The sequence below is a fragment of the Manis javanica genome, chromosome 2 (genome assembly GCF_040802235.1).
Source record: "Manis javanica isolate MJ-LG chromosome 2, MJ_LKY, whole genome shotgun sequence".
NCBI classification, from domain to species: domain Eukaryota; kingdom Metazoa; phylum Chordata; class Mammalia; order Pholidota; family Manidae; genus Manis; species Manis javanica.
In genome coordinates, this window is record NC_133157.1 from 120,330,066 (window position 1) to 120,346,367 (window position 16,302).

A 16,302-nucleotide genomic window follows, 5' to 3' on the forward strand; every position below is an offset into this window, starting at 1 on the left:
TTCCGCTGCTTACCCAACCAGGTTACAGTTACCCAGCTCTTCATGTTCACAAGGGGGAGCCACAGCAAAGGGAGAGAACTATATTTGTCCTTATCCTCCAGTTTGGAGCCAGAGGCCACATGTGACTTTGCCACAGAAATAGTTGCCATTGGGAAATAGAGTACTGTATTTCCTTCGTGTTTTGGCCTCATTTTGCATTTCTTGCAGAACCTCAGCAGGCTCAACATTGCTCAGTCTGAAAGACTGGTGGGCTCTGAAATCGCTTTGCAATTTCTGTCTTTAGATACTTCCTATCTTATTGCATTTTAAGGGCATAGTCTCCCTTGGGAAAAAAACACCACCAATTGCTCTCACTACCTTTTGCACAAAAAGGACCCACACCAGAAATTTCAGGTGGTTTTTAAGGTCCAATTTCCCACAATGAACAGTTTTAACTCTCTTTCCACTGCCTTTGTGAAACCTTCCCGTGGCCTGGCAGGACCTTTGAACACTACCCATTACAGGAAAGCAAAGGAAGGGCTGCTGTGTACAAACTGAAACAGCAAGTTAAGAGTCTGAACTTCACCTGCCTTTATTGAGCAACCGTGGAGTGCTTCCTTTGCCTCCTCCATTCACCAGGAGAGAGAACATTTCAACCTAGAAGGCCACCCACTTTTGCTTAGAGGTCTAGGTCATGCCTTTGACTTGGGGAAGCCAGAGTGGCCTAACTGTCCAATCCCCCAGCCTCAAGGACAGTGTCCCCAGGATGGTTCTGGTCTAGGCCAACTGTGGTGTCCGTGGAAAATATAATTTTTCTGTCAAGAATATTAGGGCTCCTAGTCCCGTTGCAATGCAGAAGGGAAGGTTGGCTGCACTGTTTTGACTTGAATTTTGTAGTGTATCAGACAGATACGTGAAATGGAATTTTTTAAAAGTCTATGTATTTGGTGGTGGGAGGAGGGTTCTGGAAATCACGGGCCTTGGCATGCCTACTTCTGAGTAAAAAATCCCTGCATAGGTTAAAAGCGCTTCTTCACATGTAGGGATGTAATCGCGCGGCCTGTGTTCCAAAAATGGTGATCACAGGACGCGAGCCTGCACGTTGCGGTGTTCTGCGAGGAGCACGGGGCCGGAGCGACCGCCGGTATCGGGTCCAGGCTGCGTTCCCGCCCAGGCGACGCGCGGCGCACTCGCACCCCCCACCCCCACCCCCGCGCGGCCGGCCCGGCAGCGGTGGGCGGGCCCAGGCCGGGCGGGCGCGGCGCCCCGGCTCTCTCGGAGGAGGCGGCCGGCGGCACTAGAGGGAGCTGCTCGCGCCGCCGCCGCCGCGCCCCCCCCCCCCCGCGGCCCCCCCCCCCCCGGCCCGAGCGCCGCCCCCCAGCCGCGCCGCCGCGATGGCGGAGGACAGCGAGTCCGCGGCCAGCCAGCAGAGCTTGGAGCTGGACGACCAGGACACGTGCGGCATAGACGGGGACAATGAGGAGGAGACGGAGCACGCCAAGGGGTAGGCGCCCGCCGCGGGCTCCGCTCGCTCGGACGCCGGCCCGGGGGCGCGGCGGGCCCGGCGGCCGCTCGGAGGGGCGCGGTTGGCCCCCGTGTGGGCCGGCCGGGCTCCGAGACCGCGGCGAGGTGCGGAGCAAGCGGCGGAGGCGAGGCTGCAGGGTGGGCGGGAAGTGTGGGGCCCGACGCGGGGGCCCGCGCTGTCACCTGCCGCGCGGCTGGCGCTTGCCCGGTTCCGGCCTGCGGCGCGACGTGCAGCCTCGGCCAGCGTGTGCCTCGGTGGGACCGAGGGGAGGCGCGGCACCCTTCCCTTTGTGGCGGCCCCGTGGGGGTGGGGGCCCTCCTCCGCTCGCTGTCATCCTCCCTCAAGCCGTTGTAGATCCACCCCTCCCCCGGCCGCCGCCACCCACAGAGGAAAGCAGCGCCCAAGGTGGGCAGCGGGTAGAGATTGCGCCCGGCGCTCCGGCGCTGCTGATGGGGAACTGCGGAAAGTTGTGCGCCCCCGGCCCGCCCGCGTGGAGCCGGGCCGGGAGCGCGGGGGCCGGGACGCAGGCTTGCCGCCGCCGAGCAGTCCGCGGAGCTCTCAGGAGCGGGTCCGACGTCCCAAGCGCGGCTCCCTTGTGGGGCAGCTCCCTCAGACCGGGCCGATCCTGCTGGCAGACGGTGCTGGAGCTGCCAGGCCAGACGCGCCGACACCTGGCCGGCGACTTACCCCGTTTCACTGCTCCCATGCCTCCCCCTTGACTTGCTCTCCCCTTGGAGAAAAGATTGCTTCTGGTTACGGATGGTATTCAAGTTCTGATTTTAGAGGCAGGGGTTCATTTTAGAGACTGGTGTCTTTAAAGGTGGTGCTTACATTGCCTCTTACCCCGTTGGATTCAGACTGCGCTGGCACACACCGCTGTTGCTGCCCCTTAGAAGTGAGAATTTGCAAACCATGGTGACTGAAGAATTGGGTCAGCTTAAAAACATGATAGGGAGGGCCTTAGTCACAGATGGCTTATTTATTCAGTTCATGGAGATGATTCTTTAAATGATTGATGATTTAAACTGTAAAGCATTTGCATTCTATTTAACGTCTCCTTGAAGATGTATTTAAGAAAGGAACTTTTACTGAGCTTTGATGTGTTATAAAATATTAAGAGAGATCAAGGAAAAGAAAAGCTGACTAAATGTTTCTCCCATTTATTTGCAGGTTGCCTTTTTTATTTCTGCAGTGAATACTTCACTGACAGCTCCAAGTACCCAATGTTGTAATTCAAGTCTAGGATATTTTATTAAAAGAGAGGAAAGGAAATTCTACAGCATTCTGAGCCTGAGTTCTGTTTATGCAGTGCTATGGCTGCAGTGATAGAAATTTGCCTGTGATTGATAGCTAAATATAAATATGTTTTTGAAATAATAAGCCATGGGCGCAGGCGCAAATGGGAGGAATTACCCAAATAACTTAAGAACTCGCCCCTTATCTTTCTGGGGAGGCCCTGCGCACTTCTCTCTTCATTGTAATTTCAGTTTATTATTCATTTTTTTTGAAGCTTTGATTTTTTTTTTGCTTTCACAGTCAGGAATGTCCATGATACAAAGAATTATTCAGTGTGCCCATTGATCTGGGCCGGTCCTGAGAACCTGATGAAGTTCTCGGATTAGCACCCAAAGGCATCTCCATGCCCTCTTCAGAGGTTTTCAGTTTTGTGTGTGACCACACTACTTATATGTTAGCATGGCTACTCAAAATTTAGAGACACCCAGTGGACTGAAATGTTTTAACCAAGAGCCAGTAATGTAAGTTTCTAATGGGAAGAGATTGATATAATGGATTTACTGTAGTCTATTAAAACATTATTAGGAGATTAAAAATCCCAGTTGCTGCAATTGTTGGACTGCTTTTTTGGATTTGAGTTTAGATAATGTGTGCCAAATTTGGGGGAATAATTGTATTTTATTTGGCATGTGGACTGATGATACGGCTTAGTAGAAACCTGGATTTTTTTCTCAAGTAGATTGAGTATGTAAATGTTAAAATTTAAATGGCTCCTCTTTTCTATGCTTGGTCTCTTCATTCCCCACCAATTTAAGTGAAAACCTTTGGAAGAATGAGTAGGTAAAGTGCTTTACTTTTTAAAGGTGAATTAGCACATTGAGGCTGCAAGGCATGAGTCAGTACACCAAAGAAACAATTTGCTCAATAGTGCCCTTGTAGTCAAAAAGAATTAAAATACCCAACAATTGAGTATAATGTATTCATTAGTTGTTTGAGACATATTTAACTGAAACTAGAGCCTCAGATAAAAGGGAAATACCAAATAAGATTATTTTGCACCAAAATGTAAATACTATTATGGATGCTTTTCTTTTATTTTCATAGAATTTTCTTTATGGACAAAAAAGAGTATTTCATTTTTGTGGATGATGCTGAATGTCCACAGATGAAATATATTTTCTGTTCAATTAAATGTAGTGGCTTTTATGTTTAATTAAAAGCAGTAAAATACTTGAATCTCCCAATTTCTATCCTATTTTTCATGGAAAATTTGCTGTTGAACTTTTTGGTCCACCCAAGTATGAAAATGGCATATCATTATATAAATATCATGAATTCAAAAAAACCTCGGGGAAGGGAAGGATTATCAGTTTTCCTCAGTTAGACTATATTCAAATCATGTTGTTTATTTTTGTCAACAAAATAGAATTAGACTAATAAAGGATTACCTAGAAAGATCCTTCAAATAACTGTCTTTAATTAATGATTGACAATGAGGGGAAGTAACCAGGTCTTTAAGAGCTTAAGGGAACTTGAAAACTTTCAAGCAATTCAAAGTTCTAAGGTAATCTTGTTTACACTACTATTTTCTTTTTCAAGCAAAGACTTTCTACATAAATGAAAATTAACTTCAATCCTGCTTCCTGTGTGAATTATTAGAAATGGTCTAGAGTACTGAAGGTCTCTGTTCTACAGTGGGTGGCCATGATACTGAAGAGGTTATCTATAGTGTGACTGCCTAGGAGCTTAGGCAGGTGGGGCCTGAGGTTAGGTAGGATCTTTAGAACTCCTCTAAATTTGATGTATACATGCCTTCTTTTACTTTCTTCTGAAGGTATCTGGGGAAACCATTGAAGACAGGGCAAACTGTTGAAGAATTGACTAACCTTGTCTTATCCATGCCCCGCTGACAAGCATCTCTTTTTGTAAACTATGCTGGGTAGTGGTCATTCTGTTTTGCAGCTCACCACCTCATGTTAAGCATAGTTCTTGTCCACTGTTAGAAAAAGGTCACACAGTTGGTCCCAAATAAAATTAGTGTTTAAGTGGGCAACAAAAGCAAATCTCTCTCCTTGCTTTATCAACACTGACTTTCAGAATGCATATTTCCTAGACAAATGGATGTTTTTCATTTCTTCCTACCAAGTGAGCTTTTACCTCCATATTCATTATGGTGGGATAGGAGGCAGCTACCAAGAATATTTATGTAAGGGACAAAATAAGTACATATGAATGTGCCTTTGTTGGTGGATAAATGACTAAGTTATCCCTTGGGGTAACTATGAAATACCTAAGTGTTTGGGGGTTATTCCCAGACATTTTTAAGAAAGTTTTTTCCCTAGAAAAATTAAAGATCTAGTATTTGGCAAAGATTAAAACTTTAGAATTCTTTTAACAAAGAACATAACCTCTCTTCTTCTACCCCCAACATGGGAAAAATTGAATAATCTGTGCAGTATATTGTCCCTTCTGGGACTGTACCTGTGTATTGTTGATATTGGGAACTTCTCCTAGTTAACTATATGAGATCAATGGGGAAATGCAAAAAATTACCATTGGTAAGTCTCAATAGATTTTTGTCATTGAAAATTTAAGGGATGAGAATTTAAGCTTCCCTTTCTCAAATTTGATCGGTTATCAACTGTATAAATCTAAATGGAAAGGTGTGTTAACAGCCTTTGCCTAAGGAACCACCTCAGTTCAAGAAATACAGTTCGAAATTATCAAGTATCTGCTGAGACTTGCATATGAAATGGTGATATCACCCTTGGGCCCAGAAGAATTTTTTTCTGGAGTTTGCCTAACTGTAGAAAATATCTAAATACAACACATATTTTGTTGTGAAATTGCTTATTAACACGAGTGTACATAATATATGTATGCTATAGTCCAGCTAACTCAGTTAACTCAGTTTGAAACCAAGTTATGTACCATGTTCAAGAAAGAGGTTGGTTGAGTGGCTGGTTCATTGTTATGCCATTTGAACATAGGTTATAAGTTTTATTCACTTATTGTAAGAGTAAAATATGCTTATTAAAGATTCAAACAGTAAAGTGTACAGAGAGTGAAAGCACCACGGTCATCTTATATCCTAGAGTCCCTGCTAATGGACAGTTTAGTCAGCTCACATTTTAATAAATATAAAAAAGTGCATATTTAACATACATAGGATCATAGTTTACATGGATTCGTTTCCTAGTATTTTTCACTATTAGTGTTGTCTGCTAGAACTTTCTGTAGTGATAGAAATGCCCAGTACAGAGACTGTTAGCCACATTTCAAGTGGCTAGTATGACAAAGGGACTGAATTTTAAATTTTATTCAATCTTAATTAATTTAAATTTAAATAGCACTTTCTGGGTAGTGGCTATCTTATCGAACAGCTCAGATCATATCCTGCCTTTGAATTTTATAAGTTTTTGTAGTACTCAAAATACTTCTTTACTCTTTTCTTGTCTTTTACAGAATGTCATTTTCATTCGTCCTCTTTTTTCCTCCAGTGGTTTAGAAGTTCTGTGTCTTAGTTTTCTTCTTCTGGGAATGATCTTTAAATTTTTAATAAGCGTGTTTTTATTTGTATTTCTCTATCAATGTCAAGAATTAACCATTATCTAAAATAGTCTACCATGGAACAAGACAAAATGGGTAGGACTTTTGACTTCTTTCTTTTCATTTCCTAGGTTTTGTTGAAGTAATCTGAAATTTTAATTCCATGTGGCTTCTTTTATTTTTGCTCTTGTATCCCATTGAATTTTAATAATTACTTTATATTCATATCCATATTATCAAAAATGTCTTAGCCTTTCCTCACAGCTTTCCTGATTTTCCTTGTAAACCATACCCTCTCCTTTTCCTGAGCAATTTCTCTTTTTTTTGACTGTATGCATGATATATTTTCTGAGTTCTTATACTTCTGAAGATGCCTTTCTTTTTCCTTCACACATAAACCATAGTCTGGGTGTAATTCTATGATAACAGTCATTTTCTCCCAACTCCATAAACTTTGTTTCAGTATCTTCCAGCATTTGGTGACGCAGATGTTTCTCTGCCAGTCTGCTTCTCTTTCTTATATAGGAAACCTTATTCTTTTGCTTTGCTTTGGCCTGTTTTTAGTCTGGAAGCTTCTGGGATTTTCTCCCTATCTTTCTAGCCCAAAGGTTTCCATGTTCTTTTAGCTTCTGGGATTACCCTTTTCTGTAGTATCTGAAAGTGACTCAGGCTCGTACATGCTGCTGGGGATTCTGTGGGGGGAAGTTTTCATGGTCCTCCGGCATATCCATGCTGCCTCCTCCTCCCCATCCATAGCTCCTAAAGCTTTGGGCTCCTTCCGCGTTTCTCCTCAGACCCCTGACCTTGGGTGGAGTACAGTTAGCTCTTTTTCACTCCCCACCAACCCCAGGAACCACTAATATAAGGCTGTTGTGCACAACATTTCCTGGAGGTTTTGTGAAAAATAAAGGGAGGGGTTTGATTATACCATAGGTAGAAAACTACTTCAGATTCAGCGTCAGATATCAGCTGATTTATTCCTGGCATTTGCCTCCATAGACCTCCACTTCCCACATGTTCTTGGGAGGCCTCTGTCCACTGAGAATGTTGTCTTAATCTTCCCACATGTGCCTCATCTCTAAATTCAAGGTTCAGCTCCAATGTCCTTTCTTTCATGGGCCTTCTGTGATCATTATAACCAAAAGCGATCACCCTGCCAAGGCCCTTTCTGCCCTGGTGAGATCTTTGGTCAGAGGTCATTTTCGGAGGAGATAGTACATAAGGCTGCACCTCTGAACATGTCTGCAGCCCATGAACATGCGTCTGCCTGTCTGCTCACAGGTAGCCAGAGTTCGAAGATGATGCTTGTGGTCTCTGATCTTTGCAACAGCTAGTATATGGAATACATTGGGAGCTTCATAAAGATTTGTTGAATGGGTTCCAGTGGTTCTTACTCCCCATTGACAAATTGGTTCCTAAGTTAAAAAATTTCCTCCTGTGAGCATTCAGAATATGTGAAGGATTTCCTGTTCTTAATTGTAATTGACAGGATTGGGCCTGTAGAATTTCTAGCTGTGTTCTATGCTGTATAGGACCAGGCATGATAAAATAATAGCTAAGTGAGCTCCTGCTATTTGCTTCCTACTTTGTATACACACTTTTTTCTTACTGAATCATGACAGCATCATTACAACAACAGAAGAGGAGACTGAGGCTTATCCAAGTTTAGGTAACTTGCCCAGACCATATCAGATTCAGGCTTCAGTCCTGGGCCTCTTGCATCTGACTGTTAACTTTTTGCTTTCATTGTAAACTTCATGGTTCTCATAAACATAAATAAATAAAATAAAGAGTAATTTGTTTAGTAATGTTTGAGCTTGTCTCTCCATAAGTCATAGATTACCAGCTTGAGTGCCCCTGGAGTCAAAATTCACCAGTGGAATGGTGCCCTAAATGTCAATGAATTTAAAAATAAATGAATATGTTTCCTTGTTTAAAAAAATACTGTAACTTGATTACAGAGAACCCTTTTGAGTTTCTCTTCAGGGCTCTTAAAGGACTTCTAATTGCAGCATCATGATAATTTGCAATGAGATCTGTCTTTTATGCTTCTTTCATCGCTGTCTCATCTTTCTGAATCAAGTGCTGTCACTGCCCCCCTGAGGCCTCCTACGCATTAGCGTCCTTTCGCTGGTGGCCCTGCCCACAGCGCTGCATTCCCCAGGCCTCCAGGGTCAGTCTCCTTCAAGAAGGCAGGCTGGCATGGGAGTCGGTTATGGAGGTTCTCTGGGCGCAGCAGTGCTGTGGGAAGCCATCTCAGCTCGCCATTCTGGCTCTGCAGCTGGCCTGTTGAACAATTGAGACAGGGGTGCTTTTGGGGGTGCTTGGAGGTCTGAAAAGTAGTGGCCCGTTTCACTCTCCCATCATCTACAGGAGAAAATCTCGTGTACAAGTCACCTGGTGGGTGACCCAAACAGAGGTGGGCTTTTAAGTTTACAGTTTCTGGTTTTTAGCACTATGCACTTCTATTAGTGGCTTAAACACAAACACACCAGGGAATGTGGGCTGCTTTATTCCAGCAGCTGTGTTCACTCAGTATTCAGGTTGGTGATTCAGTTAATATGATAACTTCCCATAGTTTTCTTCATTTAGTTTCTTTTTTGGAAGGGGGGCATACTTACTCTTTACTATCTTTAGATATTTTTTAACATTTTATAGAAACCAAAGAAAGAACAAGTGAAAGCAAAGTTCTTTTTTGTTTTTTCCAAATGAAGTTCTTAAAAAATTCTTTTTGCAAAAGCACATCATTTGCCACACCCTGTAACCACAGAGATCTCATCTGCATATGGAATGTGCCTAATGAAAGAATTGACTAGGTCCATCCTCAGCATTCAGTTACAGAAAAGGCAAAAATGAAAATTTGATATGCAAAGGAATTTAGAAATAGGAATGGGATTTCAAAAGCACATCAGATTACTAACTTTGATGACACGTTAATATTATTAAATATAATAAATATAATATATTAAATATAAATATTAAATAATATATTTAATATTATATTAAATATAATAATGCTAATACAATATTGAAATGAATCTGAGCCAGATTTTTTTTTTTACTTGTTCACTGTGTACCTTTAATACTCTGAAAGGCCCAGAAATGAGAATAGTCATTTAAGTAGGAGCTAGTGTGTATCAGCCATTCTATCAGAAAAACATTTGTGAGTATGGGTAAGAAAAGGCTATCAGAAATAGGGTAATTTTTCACTAATTTAGACTATTTTGAAGGACGTGCTCTGCAACTCCCTTGAACCTTTTTAAAAAAATCTGATCTTTCTACTTGTTCATCATTTCGTTAGAATGGTTTCACCCAAGAGGCAGAGAAGTAAGCCTTCAGGAAATTTGTTGAATAGCTGAACAATTTGCAGTTAGTCTTTCAATTACATGTCATAATCTTAAAGATACATGAAAAATTTTTGTTTTGCATTCTAAATATTTCCTTCTTTCTTCTGAACTTGGACTGTCTGCAAAGACAGGTCTTACTTCACAAACTAAAACTCATACCAGATTAGTTTCTGGCCAGTGAGTATTAATAAACTTTTATTGTAATTTAACATTAATTCATATCAGAATTGGGTTTTTATGGGAGGTAGACCCCAGAATTGTTTTCTAATAATAAAATAATTGTGGAAAGAAGACAGAAAGCCAGCAAATGGAGTCATGCAGGTCCTTCTACTGCAGCTAGGCTTGAATTGAATCCAGGGCTTGTTGAAGCCACTGCCCAGAGCCAGCTGCCCTCTGCTGCGAACACCCGTGTAAATACTGAAATTGCTGGCTGGCCCCACTGTGACCTCTTTCCAGCATTTTGGCCTTAGTAGTTACAGCCACCTCCTTCCTGGAAGATCTTTATAATGACCTCTGACCTTCACTGGCCATAAATTTCTGGGACAGCTTTGAGCTCTGAGCCTTCTGAGGGCTTGTCTGTGACATACTTTGACCAGAGATGATGTGGCTTTGAAGAACCTCTGATGTATATTACCTACATCAGTCCAAACAGGAGAAGGACCATGCTGGGGTGCGGCTACCTGACTGATGAGGTGGCTGAAATCTTCAGGTCAGGCCATAGCAAAACTAGGTGATGAGAGCTGGAAAGTTGGCTTCTTGCTCTGGACAGTGATTATACTTGGGGAGAGAAAGGGTGAAGAAGTCATTGCTGGAATTGCAGGGAATGAGCCACTGACACAACAGGCTTGTTTATGTTTCTTGAACTGGGTGGCCACATGGTCACCTTATGTGGGATGGGGGCCCCTGACGAGCAGTAGGACAGAGCTGTGAACAGTACTTGGGAGAATTTGACCCTGCCCCAGCCAGCTTCCAATGGCTGCGGGCATGCATTCTCTTCTAGCAGCAGGGCGGGAACACCTTTGGTTACCTGTACTGCTTTTTCATAAAACTGCACCAAGATCTATATTTTCTCATACTCACTCACACACACACACACACACACACACACACACACACACACACACACACACACACACACAGTCTAAAGATCTGTTAAAATTCGTTAAAAACAAATAGGTTGATTAAAAAATACTCAGAGGTATTAATAGACAGGTCACAAAAGAAGACCTAAATAATATCAATAAATATCTAAGAAGATGTTCAGCTAGTGGAAATGTGTAAATGAGAGGCAATATATGTAGTAATTACATGGATTCTGGAGCCAGATTGGCTGGATTTCAGTCCTGGCTTTGCCATTGTTGGCCCTGGACTTTCATCAAGGGACTTACACTCTCTATATTTTAGTTCCTTCTTCTGTAAATTGGGAAGAACAGTAATAGTACTTACCTCACAAAGCTGTAAAAGTTTACAGTGTTGACATCTGTATGGCGCTTAGCCTGACTTAGCTTAGCGCCTAAGTACGCCGAAGTGTTAGCTGCTGTGATGGTGGTGGGGGCCATGCCAGATTGTTTTCCAAAGTGGTTGTATCCATTTCACTTCACCATCAGTCTATGAGCTATATTCTTCCAATATTACTAGACAGACGTAAAGGTGTTTGGCAAATCAATGGATAAGAAGAAGAATGTGGGGTTGTTTTATTTTCATTTTCCTCACTGCCAGTAAAGTGGATCATCTTTTCATAACCTTCTTGGCTATTACAGTTTTCTCCCTCATGAAGTGCTTATTCATATCCTCAGCCCATTCTTCTGTCAGTCTTCTGTCTTTCTCTTAGTGATTTTTTTTTATTGATTTCTCTTTCATCCAGGAAGTACTTTTCATTTATGGAGTACCTTCTATATGTCAGACGCTGTTTTAGGTGCTAAGAATAGAATGGAAAAGATATTTTATGAATTTTATGTTCTGGTTAGAGGAAGACAAATAAATAATACAATTTTAGATAGCAATGAGTTACATAAAGAGAGAGCAGGACAATCATAATAGCTAACACTGAGTGATTTCAGTGTGCAAACTACTATGCCAAGCTCTTATATGTATTAATTCATTTTATTCTCACAGTTTTTCTAATCCTATTTATTGAAAACTTCATCCCTTTACAGCTATGGAGACTGAAGACCAGGCAGATTAAGTAATGAACTACAAGTCACACTGCTACCAATTCTAGTGGAGCCAGAATTCAAAGAGGTGGTCAGACACTTAACAAGTGCCTGCATTCCTGGCCAGGCTATTATGTTACTTTCTACATTATACTGGAGATAAAATGTAAAGGAGAAAAGAGCTTTTTGTATATTCTGGCTTTTAATAATACTTTATCATGTGATTTATTCTGTTGTATTTTTTAAATGCCTTGATTCTGTTTTAAAATTTTCTTAATAATCACTTGCCGCAAAATATTTAAGTCTGATAAGTTATCGCCTTTCATTTGTGGTTTGTGTTTTTGGGTCCTTGTTTAAGGAATTCTTTCCTTCACCAGCATTAAGAAGTTATTGTCTTATTCTTTGAGTTATACATGCAAAAGATATTTACTGAAGCATCTACTATATGCCATACACTATTTTAGGCACTGGGTAGATGTTAACTGACAAAAATCACTGCCTTTAGGTTTAAGGTTTTATTTTCTGTTTGGCTCTTGAACTCAATTGGAATTTGTTTTTGGAATTTGTGGGCAGTAGCAAATTAAATTTATTTTTCTCCAAAAACAAGCCAGTTTTTCTGGTACTATTTATTAATAAGCTAATTTTTTCTGGTTCTTTTCAGGATGTAACTGTCATATATCATGTTCCTGTATACCACGGGTTATTACTGCTCTGTCTGTTCTATTTCATTGATCTGTTCATCTGCTCTTGAGCTCTGTTCTAATTTTTAAATGTCTTACTTACAAAAGCATTGTGATTATTTTTTTCCAGTAATTGTCTTCATATTTATTCCTTTTTTTATTGAAGACTCATTCATGTACAACATAGTGATTTGATATTTATATGCATTACAAAATGACCACTGCAGTAAGCCTAGTTACTGCCCTTCACCATGCAAAGTTACTACGGTGTTATTGATTATACTTCCTGTGCTGTACATTGCATCCCCATGTCTTACTTATTTTATAACTGGAAGATTGTGCCTCTTAATCCTCTTCACCTATTTAGTCCATCTGACACTCCCTCCCATCTGGCAACCATCAGTTTGTTCTCTGTATCAATGAGTCTGTTTCTCTTTTATTTTGTTTGTTTCTTGGTTGGTTTTGTTTTGTTAGATTCCACATATAAAATGAAATCATACAGTATTTGTCTTTCTCTGTCTTATTTCACTTAGCATCATGCCCTCTAGGTCCATCCATATTGTTGCGAATGGCAAGATTTCATTCTTTTTATGGCTAATATTTCATTGTATGTCTACATACACATCTTCTTTACCCATTTTCAGTAGGCACTTAGGTTGTTCCCATCTCTTGGCTGTTGTAAATAATGCTGCTGTGAACCTAGGGGTGCAGATTAGTGTTTTTGTTTTGTTTTGCTTTTCAGATAAATACCCAGAAGGGGAATTGCTGGTATGATATTTCTGTTTTGAAATTTTTGAGAAACTTCCATATCATTTTCCATAGTATCTGCACCAGTTTACATCCCCACTAACAGTGTGCCATAATTCCCTTTTCTTCACATCTTCACTAACACTAGTTATTTCTCGTCTTTTTTGTAGTAGCCATTCTGACAAGTGTGAGGTGTTATCTCATGGTGGTTTTGCTTTGCATTTTCTTGATGGTTAATGATGTTGAGCATTTTCATGTACCTGTTGGCATTTGTATGTCTTCTTTGGAGAAATGTCTGTTCAGATCTCTGTTCATTTTTTAATCAGATTTTTTGGGTTTTTTAATACTGAGTTTTTAGAGTTCTTTATGTATTTTGGATATTAATCCCTTATTGTATATTTTTTTGTGAATGTCTTCTTTCCTCTAGTAGGTTGCCTTTTTGTTTTGTTGATAGTTTCCTTCTCTGTGCAAAAGCTCTTTAATTTGATGTAGTCCCAGCTTGTTTATTTTCATTTTTGTTGTTCTTGATTGAGGAGACAGATTCCAAATATATTGCTAAGAACAGTAACAAAGACCTTACTGCTTATGTTTTCTTCCGTAGGTTCAGGTCTTCTATTTGTCTTTAATCCATTTTCAGTTTATTTTTTATGTGGTGTAAGACAGTGGTCAAGTTTCATTCTTTTGTATATAGCAGTTCAGTTTTCCAAATACCATTTATTGAAGATAACCATTTATTAAAGATGAAAAATATCTACTGTCTTTTCCTCATTGTGCATTCTAGCCTTATTTGTCGTAAATTATTTGATCAAATATTTGTGGATTTATTTCTAGGATCTCCATTTTGTCTCATCTGTCTGTCCATTTTTGTGTTATACCATGTTGTTTTAATTACTATAGCTTTGTAGTATAGTTTCAAATCAGGGCATGTGATGCCTCCAGGTTTGTTCTTCTTTCTCAAGACTGCTTTGGCTATTTGGTGTCTTTTGTGGTTCCATACAAATTTTAGGATTATTCATTCTAGATCCTTGAAAAATGACATTGGTATTTTGCCTTGAATCTGTAGATTGCTTTAGGTAGTATGGACATTTTAACAGTATTGATTCTTCCAACTCATGAGCGTGGTATATCTTACCAGTGTTGTTTTCAGTGTCTTTCATCAGTGTCTTTCAGTGATTAACTTATAGATCTTTTACCTCCTTGGTTCATTTTATTCCTAGTTATTTTATTCTTTTTGATGCAATTATAGATGGGATTGTTTTCTTAATTTTTCTTTCTGCTAGTTTGTTATTAGTATGCAGAAACGCAATAGGTATATGTATATTGATTTTGTATCCTACAACTTTACTGAATTAATTCTAATAGTGTTTAGGTGGAGACTTTAGAGTTTTCTCTATATAATATCATGTCATTCTTGAATAGTGACAATTTTACTTCTTCTTTCCCAATTTGAATGCCTTTTATTTCCTTTTCTGGCCTAATTTCTGTGTCTGAGACCTCCAATACTGTGTTGAATAAAAGTGGCAAGAGTGTGCATCCTTGTTTCTGATCTTAGAGGGAAAGCTTTCAACTTTTCACCATTGAGTATGATGTTAGCTGTGGTTTTGTTATATATGGCCTTTTTTTTATTGAGGTACACTCATTTTATACACTTTTTTGAGAATTTTTATCAAATGGATGTGAAATTTTGTCAAATGCTTTTTCTGCATCTACTGAAATGATCATATGACTTTTACCATATTTTTATTCTGCTGTTTTGGGATGGAATATTATGTCTGTATCTGTTAAGTCCATCTAGTCTATTGAGTGGTTTAAGGCCAGTGCTTCTGTATTAATTATCTGCTGGATGTTCTATTGATGGAAATAGAATAGTTAAGTCCCTAGTAATAATTGTAGTACTGTCAATTTCTCCCTTTATGTTTCTTAAGTTTGTTAATAATTCATGTCTGTTAATATATTTAGGTCCTTCTGTATTGGATGCATTAATATTTACAGTTGTTACATGCTCTTGTTGGATTGATCCCTTTAACTCTATGTAATGTCCTTCTTTGTCTCCTGTTATGGCCTTTGTTTTAAAGTCTATTGTATCTGATACACGTATTGCTACCCTAACTCCTTTTCCTTTCATTTTGCATGGAATATCTTTTTGCATCCATTCACTTTCAGTGTCTTTGTGTGTCTTAATGAGCAGCAATGAAAGGATTGAGGCAGGAGAGGGCTAATTCCAGGGTTGTAAAGCCAAGGGCGTGTCCTTGATGCCTTTAGTTACCACCACCACTCCCCGCTGCCCACCAACCCCCACACCCAGCACATGCAGATCACATAGAGGATGTTCAGTAAATACGTGATAATTGGCTTTACCATCCACACAAGGAGAATTGCAGCTTTTAGAGATATTTTACTGCTCAGCAATATGTGATTGGTGCCACCTCAAGTTCCAGAATTATTTCCTCATTCAGTAAGCATTTGTCATAAAAATCTACTAGTGTCATGCATTGAAGCATTTGTCCCTTAGGGATGCAAATAGAAAACGCTTTCTTCTGTACTCCCCATACTGACACAAATGCGCTCACAAATCACACAATCACAGTGCAGCACGCTCACTACTCTACAAGGTGCCAGCCGTGGAAACACTGGGGGAGGAAAGTCTGTACAGACTCCAGAGTTAGAGAATGTACAAAACCATACTTACCAGTGGCATATTTCTAGCTCCAGTGAGGATCTGTGATACGTTTGTTTAAGCCCAATTGCTAGTCAGATATTTATGGGAGTCCTTAACTGCCAGATGATTTTAAATATACACATTGCAATAGTATAAATATGATTCTACTCAAATTTGATTCAAATAAACTGCTCACTTTGAGGTGGGAATGCATTACTGTTTTTAGACCACCAGGGCACCATTTGGCAGAGTCTTAATGTATCCCCAAAAAGGAGCACTACTTTCTATTTTAGGATTACCAACAGGGAACTGTGAATCTATAGCTCAAGAACTTTTCTCTTAAACAGTTTTTGTCCCTGTTGAACATACCTGTCATTTTTTGACTTTACAGAGGACTGAATTATCCATTTTAAATTTAAAAGTTTAT

At 40.2% G+C, this 16,302-nt stretch overlaps 1 protein-coding gene across 2 annotated transcripts in view; it reads left to right on the plus strand.

Moving 5' to 3' along the window:
• Positions 1-1,319: 1,319 nt before the first annotated feature.
• The window catches only part of NMT2 (N-myristoyltransferase 2), a 58,379-nt gene continuing 43,396 nt past the window's right edge, over positions 1,320-16,302 (plus strand). Inside the window, exon 1 of one of the 2 annotated variants that reach the window (XM_037001687.2) lies at positions 1,320-1,483. In XM_037001687.2, coding sequence (XP_036857582.1) covers positions 1,374-1,483 — 110 coding nt within the window. In that variant the 5' untranslated portion in view covers positions 1,320-1,373. The remainder of the gene's footprint in view (positions 1,484-16,302) is intronic. The other variant, XM_037001686.2, reaches the window with a different exon arrangement.